The 19,379-nt window shown below is 32.0% G+C and overlaps 3 protein-coding genes across 3 annotated transcripts; 2 read left to right on the forward strand and 1 right to left on the reverse strand.

Moving 5' to 3' along the window:
* Positions 1–2,592: 2,592 nt before the first annotated feature.
* LOC139888981 (F-box protein CPR1-like) lies at positions 2,593–3,845 on the forward strand. Its single transcript, XM_071871958.1, has 3 exons — positions 2,593–2,694; positions 3,053–3,189; positions 3,398–3,845. The coding sequence occupies exons 1-3, from the start codon at positions 2,593–2,595 to the stop codon at positions 3,843–3,845; spliced, it is 687 nt and encodes a 228-aa protein (XP_071728059.1).
* Positions 3,846–4,523: 678 nt separating this feature from the next.
* On the reverse strand, positions 4,524–8,576 carry LOC139888983 (uncharacterized). Its single transcript, XM_071871959.1, has 7 exons — positions 8,253–8,576; positions 7,479–7,558; positions 6,615–6,675; positions 6,371–6,428; positions 5,877–5,934; positions 5,271–5,343; positions 4,524–4,888 (listed from the first exon to the last, which is right to left on the reverse strand). Exons 1-7 carry the CDS (start codon positions 8,574–8,576, stop codon positions 4,796–4,798), a joined length of 747 nt encoding a protein of 248 aa, XP_071728060.1. The 3' UTR covers positions 4,524–4,795.
* Positions 8,577–10,264: 1,688 nt separating this feature from the next.
* LOC139892047 (UPF0603 protein At1g54780, chloroplastic) lies at positions 10,265–12,622 on the forward strand. The gene is made up of 3 exons (XM_071875079.1): positions 10,265–10,693; positions 11,469–11,661; positions 12,213–12,622. Exons 1-3 carry the CDS (start codon positions 10,265–10,267, stop codon positions 12,458–12,460), a joined length of 870 nt encoding a protein of 289 aa, XP_071731180.1. The 3' UTR covers positions 12,461–12,622.
* Positions 12,623–19,379: the final 6,757 nt, after the last annotated feature.

The raw sequence follows: 19,379 nt of genomic DNA on the forward strand, positions 1-19,379 counted from the left end.
TATGATTAAGTATAATCCTTGTATACATTAAACTAATATTGATAAAGATAAATATATTATTATTATTAACATTATTATTAGAATTATCATTATTTTTGTCATTATTATTTTATTTTATTTTCACTATTATTATTATTATTTTTTAACACTAATATTATTATTTTTACATTATTATTATTATTATTATTATTATTATTATTATTATTATTATTATTATTATTATTATTATTATTATTATTATTATTATCATTTTTATTATTACTAGTATCATTATTATTTTATAAGAATCATATAAATTATTAAAATAACAAATATATCACTAATAATAAAATATAAATTTGTTCGATTACGATTATATGTTTTAATAGATATACAAATGATATAGGTTCGTGAATTTGAGGCCAACCCTACACTTGTTCAATGTCGTCATATGTATTTTTACTACAAAATACAGTATGGTGAGTTCATTTGATTCCGTTTTACTCTTTACATTTTTGGAACTGAGAATACATGCGTTATTTTTATAACTGCTTTATTAAATGCTTTTGAAATATGTTTTAAACTGCGAATACATGAAATGTTTTTATAAATGTTTGACGAGATAGACACAAGCAAAACATTCCTCGAATGAATTATTATGCAGACAGAAGTTCTGCGGATTATTATTGAATTATGTGGACATGATAATTGCCACCGTTGAATTATGTGGACATGATAATTGCCACCGTTGAATTATGTGGACATGATAATTGCCGCCTTTGAATTATGTGGACATGATAATTGCCACCAATTGATATGAATGTTATGTATCGCGAGAATGATTTTTTATGCACAGGTTATGTGTATTAATTTTTGTGCACGAGATATGTGTACGGTTACTAAGATTTATGAAAAATGGATTTCGTACACGAGAAAGGTGTACTGTATTTAAAAGATATCGCATGTACATTACAGGTGGGTGTAGGATTCGGGCCCATTTGTACCATGCTGCATTTAAATCTTGTGGTCTATCAAAATGATGAATTTTATTGTTTTATGATAAACTTATGAACTTACCAACCTTTTGGTTGACACTTTAAAGCATGTTTATTCTCAGGTATGAAAGAAATCTTCCGCTGTGCATTTACTCATATTACATGGAGTCGTTCATGGCATATAGAGGTTAGAACCTCGCAATGGGACCAACTGTTGAAGACTTCGTCCAGATGGATTAGGACGTGTCACTACAGAAGGCCACATGGAACCATTCCTTACTGAATGGATGCAATTACCATGTCCCATCAGTAAAGATAATCAGAAATCAAGACGAATGTAACTGCTAAAAGAAACATGTCCAAGACCTATAGGTTATTAGTATCACGAAATCCAACTTATGAGAGATACCTTGTAATAACCTCTCACACCATAATTGTGCAGGCTTTAACAGTTTCCCCTGAACCAGGAGGAAGGTCTTCACAAATTTCATCAAATACAACTTTTATTTTTGTCTCACAAATCAGATGCCAACAGAGCTAAGAACCTGAAAATTTCAATACTCGAATGTTATCATGTAATCACATCCTAAATTTATATTTTGAGAACGTTCGTATCTGGATTGATAGTATTCGTTAGTGTCTAAGATAATTAGTTAGTTGGTTGACACATGTTCATTATATCCAAAAAAATATTCTAAATCAACACACAAGATGATAAATTTTTGTAAGTGAAGAAAGTTATAAACTTTAAATAACCTCAATCCTGAAATTAAAGATCCCAATGCTTCTCAGGTCCCTGGTCAACATCCGGAAAGTGGTCAAAACCCGTCATTGCTGATCCAAATTTTAAGAAGACATGATGATAAATCAGTAAACCAAAGCGGCTATTTCAATTATTATAGTATTCAGATACACGTAACAGGATGTATTGAATGCCAAAATGAAAAAATACCAGATTATAATTTCGAATTCAAAGATACGAATCAAAACCCTAATTCGAATAAATACTTACGTCGTTGTCCTGAATTCAAGATTATGAAAACATCGTAATACATCATGAAATCATGTAGTGATCAATAAAACTTCATACACATCGAAATAATGATAATCGGGTTAAGGGCAAGAGATCGATTTAGGGTATTTGATATTTCCATGGATGAAAATAGGTTGGATGATTATTAATCTTTTCGATTTGATAATGGATTTGATCGGAGTAGTAATGAGTTTTGTAGTTCCGGTGATTTCATAGCTGACATCGATTTGATAATGGTTTCATAGCCTAGGTTTCAGGGTGTTGAATCGTGGCAGTTTGAATGAAGAGTAGTATGAGAGAAAATGAAACGGTTTTCCCACACCTTTTCCCTAACATTAGCGTGCTGATTCTTTGGGTTTTTTTTTTCCTATCAAGGGTAAGTGGGTAATTAGGACATGTAACTGCTCCATAATTTCCTAAATGATGTCATAGTTAATTTCAAGGGTTGAGATTAAATTATGGAAAAATCATCTAAAGGTCGGAGTTAGGCCACGTAGGTTTTTTTGAAAAAAGATGACACCATAATTTTTTTCTAATTATAGATTAGAGAGATTATATTTGCAACGTTTATTGTCTCCCTAAATCATGTCTGACCCAATATCCGCCCTAAACCACCTTCCATGGGACCTTATTGAAGCAATCCTACCTTTTCTACCACCTAAATCCCTAGGCCGTTTCAAAACGATGGTACTCACTCATTTCCAGTCCCAATTTCATCAAAACCCATATTCGTAACTTAACCATAAATAACCCCAATCCTGACCCCACCCAATTGTTTTTAGTTCCGAATATTGGCTATTATCTCTACTCACTTGATATAAAACAACTCAACTCCCAAACCACTCCCCCAACCGTATTTGTTAAACGCCTAAATTTCGAGGAACCATGTTTTCATATGCTAGGGTCTTGCAATGGGCTTCTTTTATTCACTGATCTACTTGATTACCTCTATTTAGTCAATCCCACCACACAAAAGTCATGGACTGTTTTAAGAGGAGTAAGTAATGATACAACAACATATGGATTTGGTTATGATTCTTCTTAGGATGATTATAAAATTATCTCCATTTCTTATAAAGCCAAATTAGATTCTGATCTTGATTCCAGCTCTGTACACGTGTATAGTTTACGTAACAATTCATGGAACAAGTTGCCTAGTTTTCCTTACTTACAAAGTGATCAGTATATATTTCCAGGGGTACTCATTAACAATAATCTGTTGAAATATTAATGGTGAAAGGTGGGTGGTTGATACATTTGGTCAAACACCACATGTATATTGTGGTAATAAGTTGTCCTATTTTGTTGTTATTTCAATTATTACTAGCGGTTTGCTATAATTCGGTGTCGCTTTTTATCAACATAATCTTCACTGGGTAGTAACAAGCAGACTCTCTACATTGACTATAACTGCCTTTAGTTTAGCTGATGAAAAATTTCATGAGATTGAGTTGCCTGATTCAGCTAATTATAACAGTGATAGCTCTGACAAGCTCTATGTTTTTGGTGGGAAATTAGTTGCGGTTTCGTGTAATATGTTGCCCAATTTTGAATTTCGTTATGAATTGTGGGTGATGGAGGAGTATGGTATTCCTAAGTCTTGGAAAAAATTTTGCGTCTTTCAAAACAAAATGGATCTATCTTCTGTGTTAATTGCTCAAATCAGCAATTGGGCTATTTTGTTGGATAACAATAAGGCGGATGAGATTTGCATATACAATATGGATAAAAGAAGATGCACAAGTGTAAAAATTGAAAATAATGAAGGGCACCCTCTAGGACTCGAGGTTTATGGCACGTATATTGAAAGCCTTGAATCACTTGAACGTTTCCGTTAGAGCACCACTTGTTTTATTCTAGTAATGTATATAGGTGCAAATCACAACTATGTAAGATGTAAGCATGCTCCAAATACAGATTTCTTTTTATAAGATGTGGTGTTTGAAGTTGTATGAAGTATGATACTTGATTATAAAGTAGATGTTTGGTTAAAATGAGTCTATAATATGCACATTTAGTTTTAGAATGTATGAAAGTTGGATTTGTAATATAGTCAATGATTCATAATCTGAAAAAAGGCATAAATTTCCAAATTATAGTAAAGTGCAGCACATTAAAGTTATCAATTATATCTGGCATCAAACTTTCTTTCAGGTATTCACATGCTTTTTTATTTATTTGTTAGTGCATTAATTTCATTTCTCAGTTTAATTTGCAGGCTTAGGCTTGGTTTCATTTGATGTTGTGTCTTTTAAGCTATGGTTAAACCGGACTGAAACCGAACCGTATTCAGGTGGTCCATTCCATAGTTCTCATCTTTCTGCAAAGTAAATTTGGATAATTGTTGGTTAGACCATTCATTACGGAAGGCCATGACGGGCGTTTTTCATTAGCAAGCCGAATGATCCAAGTATATATAATTTATAATTGTTAAAACTTTAGTACAATTTTTTTTTTATCATGATGCATAACTAAACTATTTTCTAAAAGTAAATTTGGACCAAAAAATAGGTCAACTGTTGATCAATCCATACTCGTTACAAAAAATATGTTACATAATACATCATTCTTAATATGATCTCCCTTTGAGTAATCTTCGATATAAACTTGATTGCAACATCACGGTCGTTGCATACCATGTGACAAAAATATATAAGTTGTCAGTTGTCACCAAATGGAAGCATTATTAATCTTATATCCAACTCCTGTCAAAAATTAATCTCTGTACATCTTTTGATCGTAAAATTTACAACTCTCAAGGAGCATTATGAACAAATCATAACCATCATTATAAAACTGTCAACGAAACAGCAGCTGAACGAAGCTTAACACCATCATCATCCCATCGTGACTGTGGTGCAATCACTCCAGCAATTACTGTCTGCAAAACGTGTGTTGTATAAGTACAAAAACTTCTAAATCATATTACTCAAAACTATATCCTCTTATTTCTTAAATTTCTTAAATCAGATTTGAATCGCTGATTCTGTATAGAAAATGTAGACATGATAATTTTAGGGTCAACCTAATCCACTTCATAAATAAAAAAAAAAAAAAAAAAAAAAAAAAAAAAAAAAAAAAAAAAAAAAAAAAAACTGTCATGACTAGTGAAATTGCCGCTTGACCCGCCCAATATTTCCAGCTCTAGTAAATAAAATAGTCTAAGAGGTCAACGAACAAATTTCATCACCCGTGCATGTCTCGTATATATTTACATGTAATTTATTACTGAAGTAGTTGTTTTAGTAAGTTAGTAAACATACTTTTCCACGGTTGACTGCAGCTACTACTGCAGCACGCTGATCATCGTTCCCAAATTCATAGAAATAATAAGTCCTGTAGATAATCAATTCAAACAAGAATATCAATTGGGAAGTTGTTGATTGGATATACTTTAAAAACCTAAAATTCATAAATAAGAAATACGACACAACTTGTGAACAGAGAGAGATAAAATAACTCGCGTGATACACTATTTGAAATGAATGCCCTTCGCTAACCATTGGTTTATGTTTCATAAATGTAAACGGGTAAAAAGATAAGGCGAGCCGAGGAAGGGGAGTATTTATGCAGCCTAAGCGGTTTATCCTGTGACTAAGATTTTCTCAGAATCGCAAAATTTTTACACATATGTTCTGTTTCTTAAACATTGAAGTTTTTCTAGACAAAGGAGGTGTTCATATGTTTCATCCATTTTCAGTCTATGGGTAACGTCTTAATTTGATATGGCTGAAAAAAACATAATAGGCAAAATGAACTAGAGAAATGGATCAAGGCTTTCTTGTTATTAAGTTTTCTTTTAACTCTTTCTCTTCTTCTTTTTTTGATCATCTTTTTTACCCCATGTATGGTAATGGAGTATGATTTACCTGTATCCTTCGTCTTCCTTTATTTTGATTGTACGTGCAGAGTATAAATCTGTACCACCTGTCAAAAGAAGAAAGAAGTGTAAGTAAGCAATTGTAAGATGTCTATTGATGTACGTAATTAGAACGAAGAAATATTCTTAAAAAGTTCAATGTAGAAGGCGAACGTTCAAGCAAAAAAAACAAAAAAAACAAAAAAAACATGTCAAATGGGAAGACACGGTAACTTTATTTGCTCTTTTTATGAATGTCAAAAATAATTAATAATTAATAGTATACAAAAAAATATTGAAACTATCATCAAAAACACTAATGCAAGTTTTTAAAATAAATCAATGTAGGAGAATTTAAACAAGCCGTCCCCATCTCCCTTTTTAGTTAAGTTCCTTATCTGATAGACATAATAGATGTTAGCATGAAAAATTTGACCCAAACTCACACTTATCGAATAATCTGGACCATTCAGTTTACGCTCAGATTAAAATAACAACATTTACCTGGAACAAAAATCTTTTTCGCTTCTTTCAAGGTACCGAAATCAGAAACATCTTTTGCCTACAAAGATCACGATGTCAACTAACATTTAAAAATCCCTTGATAAAATAAGGAGGTGTGATGTTATAGAATTTGAATCCTACATTGTAAGCTTGTAACTAGTGGCAGAAATAGATGAAAATCCCAATATAGTTGTATGATGTCACTTTAACAATAACATAAATTGTTTTTTGAAGTCTTACAAACCTCTAAAAATGTGATCTTGAGTTGATTAGTTGGGCGGATGACGACACTTAAAACTTCAGATCTGTATTAATTTCTAAGCATGTAAGACTGCATAATCACATTTAGTAAAAAAATGATACATAATTTTAGAAGAAACATATAAATGTATCACGTATGAAACTACAATCAATTTTTACATGTTTCCCATCAGCAGTTTAAAACAAAACTCCCAATGAAGGTAATTTTTGTCCAAAATTTTACACGTATACCAAGTTTTTGTGCTGCATTATAAATAAATGAGAAGCTTAGGTTTCAAAACATCAACTGAAGCACTGTAATAATATTGCATAAACTCGGACTATAAAATACGCTTTTATTATAATTGAACTGTAACACGTGGAAAATATGAAAGATCGATAAGGGGCAATATGAAGAGATAGAACGGGTTTGCTAATGGGTCAAAACATTATCTTTTGTAACACGGGTTGCGGTGTGTTTACCTGCCCACATTGTTTTGTCCATTTTAATAAATAAGTATAAATTATTGGAGAATTAAATATAATTACAAAACTCTACTATATAAATACCATAAATTAAGGTTTAATAAATAAATTTTACGAGGAAGTAAGCATTTGTATACACTAAGGCAGCTGTTGACCATTTGACCCATTTTAAAAATAATCTGTACCTTTTACTTATACCCGTTTGACCCTATGAAAGATTAAATATAGATTATAGGTTAGAAATAAAAATAGGTCAAAATAGCATGCCTAAAGATAAACAGCTAGTCTATAACAATGAGAAATATTTCATAAATGTAAACAAAGAAAACCTACAATTATTAACTATTAATACACAATGATAAAAGCTTGATTATGATTTTACCCATCAGGTGTAGCAAACCGTGCGGCAAATGTCTTTGGTTTAGCTTTGTCTCCATATAGTGATAAACCAGCATTATAATCCTATCGAACATAAAACACCAATAATGCCCCATTAGTTTCCAACACTAGTGCAGTTTAACTTCTGGGCTGAAATTTGAAAAATTGGAAGCTAATGCTACTATTGAATGCGAGAATATCCAAAATAGTAGATCTTATTGCACAAGTGTTGGAAAAAAAACAAGTAATGTTGACTTCTGTAAGTCAACTATGAGACAGATGTAACATTAACTACATAATCGCTGGTGCCGCACCCATATGAAAGAACTACATTTTGGATTTCAGGCTTGATTTATACTTTGAACTAAGCACAACACCACAACTTTTTGACAACATAAGAAAAATTGATAGGTTAATCTTGTAATCCAGGTTTCAACATAAAATATGATAAAATCCAATATGTGCGGGTGAGGACAAACTATTGAAACACGTTCACCGATAATTGATCTCCATAACACTACACACATTATAAAGATGACACAGAGTTGATATGTATAGTCACACAAACTTAAAATACTGCTATTCTTTGTTTCAAAATCAATCAATTTTTGAAGTTATAAGTCACTAAAATCTGTAAACTGATAAAGCATCTTAGCTACTATACCTAACCTAACCCAACATATGCTTAATGAAAATTAAGCATAGTTCAATAATACTAAATTGCAGGTAAATTTAATGAATCACAATCAAAAAGAAAAGTAAAGTAAAGAAAATATACCTCAGGCTCCATAATATCCTCAAAATCAGGTGGGACCCTAATGGCAAAACCATCACCAAAATACCTAAACCATGATTTAGTGCTAGTTATTCCAGAAAGTATAGTTTTATTAAGAGCAGCAGTGTTAGTTTGAGCAGCTAATAGACTCGGGGGATGAATTAGTGCAATTAGAGATGACACGCTGGAAATTGATACGAATGTCCTTCTGGAACTCAATTGTTCAGAGCGTGATTTTGTTACCGAATTATTATTGAAATTAGGGTTAATAGAAAATGGTTTTGGTGGGTGTGATTGTGAGGTTATTAATGAAAGAATCTTGGCCATGAAAACTAAGTCGCTCGGGTTTTGAAAAATATTAGAGGGAGAGGTGGTTAATTATGGGTTGAAGATGATGAAAATTCATGTTGGAATTGGATAACAAACTTTACCGGTAAGACCTCCTTAATTACCTGAGGGTTTTTGTACGAGTAATTTTTTAAAAACGGATAATATTTTCAATTTTCAATTTTCATTTTCAATATTCACTATTTGAAGAAGGTAATGAAAATTTTCCTATTTACCTACCAATTTAATCTACAATTCAATCTACTTAATAACATGATGACATATGAAAGATTCAAAAATCATGAGCTGAAGAGAGAATTAGTGGAATACACATGTCATTTAAAAAATTAGTAGGATGAAAAATCATTTTCCTTATCTTATTTATCACACATATGCAGCGTTACCAGCTTATTAGTTGTTTCTGACTTTTTTTCTGACCACCTTAAATGATTATCCCAAACCTAATTTAGCAGTAAGATAATACGTTATTTATGGCTTATTTATTTTTATTTTATATTAAGAGTTGTTTCTATATGCTTCTGTTTGGAAATGAGTCTCTGTTTCTATGTCTTATAAAAACATATTATTTTTCAGATTAAAAGATTAAGTGATAAGACAAACAATAATTTTATTTTTACTGAATTAAGAACTATACAGATGATATAGATCATCAATTGAAAAGTAAGCACACTTAGTCTGTGTGTAAACGACATAACGTTTAGAAAAATTCAATAGTTAATTAGTTTATGTTTGTATGTTGTCATAAATTGCTAAACTTTTAAAAATTTACATAGGGTGTGTTTGGATGAAACTAGCTGGAGCTGGAGCTTATGGGCTAGAGCTGGAGCTGGAGCTTATGGTAGCTGTAGCTTATTATTTTTTATAAGTGTTTGAAAAACTAGCCGGAGCTTATTTTCCAGTTCATAAGCTCTACTTTTTTTCATAAGCTATTAAGGGTGTGTTTGGGTGACGAGCTTGTTGGAGCTTATGAGAACTTATAGGAGCTTGAGCTTATGATTTTAATAAGCTCCAAGTCATAAGCTTCGTTTGGTAGAGAAAAAAAAGTAGAGCTTATGAAAATCATAAGCTCTGAAAAAATAAGCTACTTTTAGTATCTTATTAAAAAAAGTAGAGCTTATGAACTGGAAAATAAGCTCCAGCTAGTTTACCAAACACTTATAAAAAATAATAAGCTCCAGCTACCCGCTTAAAAAATAAGCTCCAGCTCCAGCTCTATCTCATAAGCTCCAGCTCCAGCTACTTTCATCCAAACACACCCTTAAGTAGTTTCTTTTTCTAGAGCTTATGATTTTCATAAGCTCTACTTTTTATGTCTATCAAACAAAGCTTATTACTTGAAACTTATTAAAATCATAAGCTCAAGCTCTCATAAGCTCCCATAAGGTCTTGCGCCAAACACACCCATAATGATTTTCAATTATGGAAGGAGGATATACCATACAGAGAAGATGTGTTTGTACTAAACAGTGCAACTGTATAAATACAAATCTAATCTAATTTTCAAAAATAGACTACACATTATCCACAAATAAGAAAATCCCAAAAAACCAATCCATAACAAACAAATTCAAACCACTCATAAAAAATCATTTTTACTTCACTCAACAAAACTATTTCAAACATGATTCAAACAACACAAACACATTTTCATCAAACCCCTGCATATGATGGAAACCATATTAGCTCCTCATTCTTTCTCTTCACTTTTCAATCTCAAATCCTCTTTACAACAACAATACCCAAAACAAAATTCTCTCACTCTCACAAACTCCAAACCAATTTCTTGCAATCTCAAAAAAGATTCAATTTTTAGAACTTTTTCAACAAACCAAAATTGGGTATCTCATGTTCAACATGGATTAGTTGCTTTAGCTATCTCCTTAGCACTCAACTTCACACCAATTTTAGCTACTGGGTCAACTGCATTAGCTTCAGAATTTGATGTCCTTAATGATGGTCCTCCAAAAGACAGTTATGTTGTGGATGATGCTGGTGTACTTAGCAGGGTTACAAGATCTGATTTGAAGAAATTGTTGTCGGATTTGGAGTACCGGAAAAAGATTCGAGTTAATTTCGTCACAGTTCGCAAACTCACGGTCAGTTCACTATGAATCAGTTAAATTATTTGTGTGTAAAATGTAAATTAATTGAGCAATCTAATTCTATATGATCTAATCCAGTTATTTTATTAGCTTTTGTTATTACTACTAGTTATGACTTAATTGAACTAAACGGGTAAATGGATAAGGGATCAGGCTACCAGGGAGATGTTGACTTAAAAGTGTATGTTTCGTTTTCTTGGTTGTGTTCTAGAGGGTACAAATGTATTATGGAACTCTTGGCTTATGAAGCCGTTGTAATTTAGCTAGCGTCTTGCTAGTATTTTTATAAAATTTTCATTGTTTCTTAAAAAAAAAAGGAAAAAAAAAACAAATTTGTTTTTCAGATACAATGTCTTAATAATCAATCACTCATTGAGAAAGGCATTAGTTTTGTGATTTTTCAAAAAGCGTTCAACCTTTTTTGGTTACCGGTTTTCCACATTTTTATTGTGTTTATTTACTTATCAAATGAAAGACTACAATTTGCAAGAGCAAAAAAATTTGATCACAAACTTTAAATGTAGATGACGAAACAAGGTTCATTATAGTTTTTTGTCGGTAGCAATATCTTGTGGTGGCGAGGGAAAAGGTCAGAAACGATCTCGGAATAACCCGATAAAACTCAGTACAATTGAGTAAATATACTCGACCTGTTCGGGTACCGTATTAACAGTACAAAAAAATTTTGTAATGTCAACACATGAATGAAGAAAAAGTGGTTGATAAATAATTTTAAGTTTTTTTTTTTTAAATAATAATAATTTGACAGAGCAAAGCTGATGCATTTGAGTATGCTGACCAAGTATTGGAGCGGTGGTACCCAACAGTTGAAGATGGAAATAACAAAGGGATAGTGGTACTTGTGACCAGTCAAAAAGAAGGGGCAATCACTGGAGGCCCCGAGTTCATCAAGGCTGTTGGTGATACTGTTCTTGATGCCACTGTATCGCAAAACCTTCCTGGTAATTAACTATCTATCTTTTAATACAGACCCATGTTGACCTATTATCCAGGCCGCTACTTACCCATTTAGCCACCTGTAGTCTGTACCTTATGTAGTTATGTTCGACCATCTTCTTGTCTGTATCACAAAACCTTCCTGGTAAATATCTATCTTTTCTCATTTTTGTTTACCTCTTTTATTACACAAATGTTTGGAAATAAATAAAAGCTTGCGCCTGATTCAAACCAGACAAAAAAAAATCTCTTTTAACCCGAACCTGTGTTGACCCATAACCCAAACTGGCCTACCTACCCATTTTTCCTCCCTTAGTCTATAACTTACGTCATTATCATAAGTATAGCTACATGTATGATTTCCTGGTTATAATCGTTTTAGGGGAGGGTGAAATATCAACTATTTTGAGTACAAACTAAGACTATTGAATACAACATATAGAAAACATGATATCATCAAAAATTCGATTTAATGTTTTCATGTGGCTGTTATAAATTTTGTAGCTGTATGTTGTCGTTCTGATGTTTGATATCATTTGTTTATGTTTTCTTGTAGTGTTGGCGACAGATGAAAAGTACAATGAAGCAATATTTAGTAGTGCTAAAAGGATAGCAGCCGCAATTGATGGTCTTCCTGATCCTGGTGGCCCACAACCTAAGGACTTCAAAAGGGAGTCCAACTTCAAAACTAAAGAAGAAACAGCAGAAAAACGAGATCAATTTACGGTTGTGGTTGGTGGTTTGTTGGTTATCGCTTTTGTTGTTCCAATGGCTCAATACTACGCCTATGTCTCCAGAAAATAAGTATCTATCTTATATGTCTAGTTGTATAAACCCCGTACGCATGGGCTAATCACAAGCAATGTAATTAAAAAAACGAAGCTTGAAATGTGGATTCATTTTGTTTAAATCAGTTTCAATGAACGAGTTTCCCATTTTCTGCGAAAATGTCTGTAAATTTGATTCTATTATGTTGTAGTTCCTACTATTATCATCTGCTATGCACACTCAGGGGCGAATTTAGAGGGGGGGCAGGGGGGGGGGGGGGGGGGGGGGGGCGCCCGCCCCTAGTCGATTTCAAAATTTTAGTGTAAAAATTTGGATTTTTTTCATTTTGCCCCAAACCCAAAAGCCATTTGCCCCAAAACCTACATATTTTGGCTCAAAACCTTCAAATTTTGCCCACAATTCTCTAAATTTTGCCCCAAAACTTCAAATTTTGCCCACAAACCTTCAAATTTTATCCAAAAACCTCAAAATTTTGCCTAAAAACCTCCAATTTTTGTCCCAAAAACTCCGTATTTTGACCAAAAAAGTTGCTACGGTTTTAAAAAAAAATTCGCTCTGCTTCCGCCACTGTGCACACTTGTATGTAGTATTTTTTTTTTCTTCAGATAATTGTTAACTGTATTAGTTGGCTAGTCCATGTCATCCAAGTTGTACAAAAATGCTGATGTGGACAAATATGGTTGACTAAAATGCTAAAGTGGAAAAAAGTAGAATGTTGACATAGACAAAGTGGCTGATTGATATTACAGATGTAGAATTATTAAACTACTAATTTAATACCCGCAATTTCGCGGGATTATGAAAGGCATAACGTGATATCGATGATGTACGTAATCGTGAATTCGCGGAATTGTGAAAGTCATTATGTAATATAATCGATTGATATTATAAGAAATTCCAACAACATTCTCTTGACAATAAGCTTCCATGTCACCTAATCAAAGTATCTTCGCGTTTAACAAAATCAGAATTTATAGGTCTTTATCTTGTCAATAGTAGCAGGAGAGCAACGCTAAAAGAGTGAACATCAGATTTTCTATTAACTTCCCAAACATAAAAATACTTTAGAGAACGTCATCACCTGAAAGTTCTCACTACATTTATCATGTGACTCAAGAAAGGCAAAAAAGTTGTGGGTCCTCACATCGTCAAATCAAACTCAAATAGTTGTAAGAGACAAAAAAAATTGTGGAAAGATTCAAGAAAGCATTACTGATAAGTTGTCTGATAACGCTCAACATTCGAAGTCTGTTGAAAGTTTATACAAGTAACCCAAATTAAAAACATCCATAACAATAAATGGATGTTAGAATTTTGGGGTTTTGTCATATTAAGTCGATCTATACCGCTAAAATTGGGTTGTTATCAGCTATACGAACTTGCAACGCCCTTGATTTTGAACATTTTTTATATACACACATATAAACAGCCACTTTAGAACATATTTCGAGTCTCACACAATCAGATTAAATACTTTAGACTGTGACCATTGGAAAGTAGACTATTCCACCTTTCCCTAGACAACTTATTTATTAGAAACTGAGTTATCCGTTAAAAGTTATGAACTATTGAAAACAGCCCCAAAACTTGTTTGCTGTTGTGCTACTTATTGTTATGTCGCTGTCCAGCATCCCAAAAACTGGAGCATGCGACTTTGACACCCGTTTAAAACACATTTAGACTCGAAATTACCAAACATATTATACACCGTTTTAAAACTTGTCGCGAATGCTTAATGTCCCGATCATTAGTCTTCATCCAAACTTATCCACTTTTAACTGACACGTCCGCAAAGTAGGCCTAGAGTCATTTAACACTTTAACATGCTAATAGATTCAATACAACATCCATCATTCCATCACATATATAATCTATTAGATATGTCCACAGCTAAATGAATAGGTACGCTCCAAATGCAATGCTATCTATCACCAGATTTCATCTTACAATGTAGACACTCCAAACATTAACACTGATACAATGTGCAAATTAATAAACAACATCGTGAGTTGTTCTCAGAAAATATTATTAACCAATAAATTTTAATAATCATGCGTCTTGATTCTTATTTACATCCTTCATCAAAAAATTTCGGATATTTTGTTTAAATTATGACTTGGTTGAGTTTACAGTTTTAATCGAAATCAAATTTGGATTCGGTTTTAACTTTTAAGTTTTGCTATTTAAAAATTCAAAACAGAACAAATTGAATTGAATAAGCCAAACTGACAGACACCTTAGACGGTTTTTGACATAGACTATCTCTACGCTACCAAAAGAATACTATCACTACAATAGCTGTTAATTTTGTTACTCCAGTAAAAAATATTATCACTCATAAGTTCATATTATCTTTACACATTGATGCACATGGTAAAGTTAGAAGACTCCATAATAAGTTAGAAGACAATCTAAGATACATAATAAGTTAGAAAACAATTTAGAACTGCTAATAAAGACACATAAATTACTTTCACAAATGTGACGACCCGGCAATTTCCGACCAAAATTAAACTTAATTCTTATATGATTCCGACACGATAAGCAAAGTCTGTAATGTTGAGTCTCAAAACTTTGAACTATTTTGTATATTCAATTGACCTTCGACCATTCTCGACGATTCACGAACAACTATATATAAATAGATACATATACATTAATTTGAAATATTATTTGAAATAATATATGAGTTAATTGTTGGAAATAAATATGTAAAATAATATGTGATATAATGAAAACTACTATTATAAATATATTCATATATATATGTGTGTGTATATAAATATGTATATAAATAATACTTGTAAATATATAAAATAATATTAAACCTATTTGTTTAAAAATATATAATATATATTTATGTGATAAAACTTGTTATTTAAAACTAATTATATTTGGAGAGAGAGTAAATGGAAAATGAATGATTTCGAGCTTAATTAGTAAACGTCAGTAACACCCGGTTGATGTTTTGTTAGTTTTAATATAGATATTGTACATGTTCATGAAGGATTGAAATAAAAGTTGGACTGTAAATTGATTACGAAGATTTTAGATTTGTCAAAACTATTTTTACCTTTTTAAGATTAAATATTAGCACTCCGTACATATAAATCGGAACAGAAAATAAATAATTTTTGAACTTTTTTGATCGAGTTTCAAACAGGTAATGAGTGAAATAATTAAATATGTTTAATCTAAAAATTTGGAATTTTTTAGGAACACTTTTATATATTAACTGTTTAGCAATAGATTAGTTATGATAATCCGTTAAAACTGTCGGTGCAAATTATAAAAGGAAGCTGGCTGCTTTACTGTACAATCTGTTTCATTCATGTGATCAAGACTTTAAGATGTAATATTATATAAATATTATTAAATTATATTTTATATATACATATAAGTTAATATATATAATAGCCATACTACCATTTGATAACCCACTTCTGCATATCATGTTTATATTTGAGCACCACTTCAAATCATCACAACCATCCTCTATAAACCACCAGTCGGCCATCACCTGCACACCACCTTTCCCCACCATCAACAACCGAGAACCACCATACGAGAACCATCATCGAAACCCATTTATGAACAACTGTCGACTACAACTTCTTCTACTTTTTCTTATTCGACTTACAACAAAATCCTAACCCACTTGTTCGATGTTGTCACCCGTTACCTCAACCATCATAAACCCATGACCACCAATGATTTATGTCACGACCACCGGCACCTTCAACCATAGAAACCACCACCACCCTCATCATATCCGCCACCTTACCATCTCTTAAACACCTTCTCAAAACCATTTAAAACAACACCACCTATACGCTATATCACTATTGCTTTTACATTTCTATTCCATCATGAAAACCGCTGACGACTATCACCAACTCTGATAGATAATGAACCTATTGTTGTCAACCGTATATCTTCAATTGTTTTTATGTTTTCTACCTCGATCAAACAACCACCACGAACCCATCTCTAAAACTGTTTTTCCTATTTCTTGTTCGAAGTGGATTGCTACCGCTGCTTTTCTGTTTTCAGCCGAAACAACCACTACCAACATAACTGTTATTACTATTTATTGCTGCTGTATTATTTCCCTTCGAACAGACCATCAAATAGTAAACCTAACCTGCAGCCCATGTTCACTGTTACGTTGATAAAAAAAATATATTTTCTTTTCATCGACGTGTTACTGTTACAGTAACGATATGTATTTGTTTTTATTCCTGCAACGATTATTATGATAGATGATAAAACAATAAGAGGACGATGATGTGGTTTAAAAAAAATAAAAAAAATGAAGGTGGATGCAACCGTGGCTGCTGTGATCGAGCAAACAGGCCTTTAAAAACCCAAAATTCATTATTCAATTTAATTTAGTCATAATAATGGACTACTAGATTGGACTGTCAATTGGGCCGTGTTTTTTTTTTTTTTTATTTATCTTGTTAGGCCGAGAGTTATAATTAAATGATGTTGGGCTTGGGCTATTCGAATTGGAAACAGAGAAATGGGTTATATAAATATAAACTGGGGTTTTGTCAGATAAGCAAGGACGGAGGAGTGGTTAGGGGAGAAGTAGGGTTGAACGAGAGGTCGCGGGTTCGAGTCCCGTCTTGGACAGTTTATTTCTTTTTAATGCTTCTAAGGTATTATTTGATATTATTATTATTGTTTTTGTTAGTAACATATTGTACATACATTTTATCATTTTATTTATTAACATTACTATTATTATTATTATCAATATTATTATTATTATTATTATTATTATTATTATTATTATTATTATTATTATTATTATTATTATTATTATTATTATTATTATTATTATTAGTATTATTATTATTATTATTATAATCATCATTTTTAACATTAATATTATTATTATCATTATTAATGATTTAACTAAAAGTTACTAATAGTATTATTATTTTCATTACAACGGGTATTATTTATAATTATTACTTATAGTATAAGTATAATAATAATTTACTATGTTTTTATATCTTAACTAACATAATATTATAACATTAAGTTATATATTTTATATACAACATAACCAATTATAGGTACTAATATAATTATACATAAAAATATTAATATTAATACATTATAAAATATATATAAACTTTATTCGATTACAAGTATATGTGTTAATATATATATATATATATATATATATATATATATATATATATATATATATATATATATATATATATATATATATATATATATATATATATATATATATATAAATGATATAGGTTCATGAATCCGAGGCCAACCCTGCATTGTTCAGTTGTTTAATGTCGTCATATGTATTTTTACTACAAAATACATTAGGTGAGTTTCATTAATCCCTTTTTTTTAAATGCTTTTGCAATATATATTTTTGGGACTGAGAATACATGCGCTGCTTTTATAAATGCTTTACGAAATAGACACAAGTATGTGAAACTACATTCTATGGCTGAATTATCGAAATCGAATATGCCCCTTTTTATATAGTCTGGTAATCTAAGAATTTGGGAACAGACACCCTAATTGACGCGAACTCTAAAGATAGATCTATCGGGCCCAACAAGCCCCATCCAAAGTACCGGATGCTTTAGTACTTCAAAATTTATATCATGTCCGAAGGAGGATCCCGGAATGATGGGGATATTCTTATATGCATATTGTTAATGTCGGTTACCAGGTGTTCAATCCATATGAATGATATTTTGTCTCTATGCATGGGACGTATGTTTATGAGAAATGGAAATATGAAATCTTGTGGCCTATTAAAAATTATGAAAATGATTATTTATGTTAAACTAATGAACTCACCAACCTTTTGGTTGACACTTTAAAGCATGTTTATTCTCAGGTACGAAAGAAATCTTCCGCTGTGCATTTGCTCATATTAGAGATATTACTTGGAGTCATTCATGACATATTTCAAAAGATGTTGCATTCGAGTCGTTGAATTTATCAAGATTATTATTACGTCAATTATATTTGGATATATTATAAAACGGTATGCATGTCTGTCAACTGTCGATGTAAATGAAAGTTTGTCTTTTAAAAATGAATGCAATGTTTGTAAAATGTATCATATAGAGGTCAAGTACCTCGCGATGTAATCAACTGTTGGGAATTGTTTATAATCGATATGGACTTCGTCCGGATGGATTAGGACGGGTCTTCACAGTTGGTATCAGAGCGGTGGTCTTAGCGAACCAGGTCTACATTAGTATGCATAACTGATAAGTCGTTAGGATGCATTAGTGAGTCTGGACTTCGACCGTGTCTGCATGTCAAAAGTTTTGCTTATCATTTTTGTCAAAAATCATCTGCTTATCATCCTTAGGAAATTACATGCTCATTATTCTTAGTCTAGACACGTTTTACTGCATTGATTGCATAAATAGTGTATAGACAAAATTCATATCTTAGCGTATCTGACAATTCATATCTTAGCGTATCTGTTACTGTAGATCTTGCCTGATATCTTCCGTAAATTTCTCCGTAATTAAGGGAACCTGGTACTATATATCTATGCATATTATGCATCGAGAATACCATCCAACTATCAATTGCTGTCACTAAACTCTTCATACCAAATTTTTTTTTTTGAGATCGCGTAAGATGGCCTCTACGAACCAACCAAGTTCATCTGACTCCGAAGATAGCGTGACAGGAGCACACCAACCAATCAACTACCGTGATTACTGGAGAAAATGGGGGTGGGTTCGCGACATACTCACCCTATGGAGAAGGGAAGAAGGTAATCCATATCATGAACCGAATCTACCACCTAACCTTGGAGTACTTGACCCGCTCACCGGCGAACCCGTTCGCAACACCGTTTATACCCTTTTTGCAAGAATTTTTCGTCTTGAGGCTACCATTAACGGAAATAGAGGAGATA

The sequence above is a fragment of the Rutidosis leptorrhynchoides genome, chromosome 2, assembly GCF_046630445.1.
Source record: "Rutidosis leptorrhynchoides isolate AG116_Rl617_1_P2 chromosome 2, CSIRO_AGI_Rlap_v1, whole genome shotgun sequence".
NCBI lineage: Eukaryota > Viridiplantae > Streptophyta > Magnoliopsida > Asterales > Asteraceae > Rutidosis > Rutidosis leptorrhynchoides.